Source organism: Habropoda laboriosa, unplaced genomic scaffold (assembly GCF_001263275.1).
Source record: "Habropoda laboriosa isolate 0110345459 unplaced genomic scaffold, ASM126327v1 scaffold440, whole genome shotgun sequence".
In the NCBI taxonomy this organism is placed as follows: Eukaryota; Metazoa; Arthropoda; class Insecta; order Hymenoptera; family Apidae; genus Habropoda; species Habropoda laboriosa.
This window is the reverse complement of record NW_017100710.1, coordinates 10763-12199: the sequence shown is the minus strand read 5'-3', so window position 1 is coordinate 12199 and position 1437 is coordinate 10763. Positions and strand designations below refer to the sequence as shown.

The 1437-nt window shown below is 52.7% G+C and overlaps 1 protein-coding gene across 1 annotated transcript; it reads left to right on the top strand.

Moving 5' to 3' along the window:
• Window positions 1-553: 553 nt before the first annotated feature.
• LOC108576968 lies at window positions 554-728 on the top strand (the record flags this gene model as incomplete). The annotated part of the gene is made up of 1 exon (XM_017940044.1): window positions 554-728. A coding segment is annotated over exon 1 (175 nt), but the record flags the coding sequence as incomplete, so codon positions are not given.
• Between the last annotated feature and the right edge of the window lie 709 nt (window positions 729-1437).

Genomic DNA, 1437 nt, shown 5'->3' with positions numbered 1-1437 from the left:
CACACCAACTAATAACGTGCAAGCTTCGATTTGCAGTTACCGCGAGGGCCACGCGGTCGCCATAGGAAAGCAACAGCTCGTCTCGTCGCGGTAGTCGTGTTGTGCGCGCGAAAAGAGAGTGTGACGTTGGAAAAAAAAAGGGGGACTGTTTCTGCGAGAGGCGGTGTGCTCGGCAGGACCTAATACTCGAGCGATCAAAACAAACTCGCGAGTTTTCGCGCCGGTGTCTCGTGAACGGTCTCGACAGAGACGAAAAGGACAGAGTGAGAGTTTTGTCAAGAGAGGAGAAAATAGAGTGAAGGAGAGATATTATTCGTCGTGGCGCAAGAGTCGGATTTGCACGTTCGCATGGGAACGCGTCGTGTTATGCTCGCCTCATGCATCTTGTTTACACGTGAGACTGTCGGTAGGACTTTCGGAACGAGATCGTTATTGACGACCGAGTAAATCGACCGCAACGAAGGTAACCAAGAGAGTAACGAAAAAAAAAAAAAAATAGCGGGAAAAACAAAAGTCAGTGTAAAGAAATCGCGGCAGACTGTTGTGTCGAGAGATGACCGTGCAAGAGTTCAAGCCTCGTGGCAGTGCGGCCGAGGAACAACAGCCGTCCGGCGACATTCTGTCACCGTCTAGCGAACCACTGGACAACGACAAGGAGCAGTCGGCCCAGGTCTGTTATCGCGGTGCACCCCAGGATAGCGAGAATCTGTTGGGACGAGTTTTAGCCGGTAAGCAGACCTTCTCCTGTCACACATAACGCGTGCGTGCGTGTCCGTTCCTTGAGAAAAATTCCATCCGTTCGTCGAACGAAAGGGAGAGTAGTAACATGCACATTTTTCCCGCTCGTTCGCGACCGTTCGATTTCGAATCGGTTTTGTAGGGTCGCGTGTACATTCTCTGTGTGTATAGTGTCTGTCTAACACACGACAGGCCCGTAAAAACATTCTTAACCTAGTGTAGATCACGATTCAGGTAGGAAGGAATAGAGAAAGAGGCGGTTTCACTTTCCAGCGAGGTTGGAATGTAGGTCGCGGGGCCCGGGACGAGGCTAGTTCGTTGCCCTCGGTCGGCGGCCTTCCACTCGGCGCTCCGGCAATTTTTCTCCCTCTCCGTCTCCCGGTCTACTCCGTCTCTGTCCCACCTGCGGCTCGATCTTCCCTCTCTTCTTTTTGCTCGTGGTTCTAGCCTAGATAGTGAGCCTCTCTAGTGGGGCTCCCACCCTAGAGCATTCGACTTCCCTCTCCATCTCTCGTTTCGCTTCTCCCTCTCTATACATATATATACACGCACCTCTCTCTCTCTCTCTCTCTCTCTCCCTCTCTTTCTGTCCTGTTCGAGCGCGCTTCCACGTATCCTCTCGTTCTCGCTGGCGTTCGCCTCTCTCTGTCTGGCCTGAACTCGTCGTGAACTCGCCGCGTTGTATAGAGAGGCAGGGGG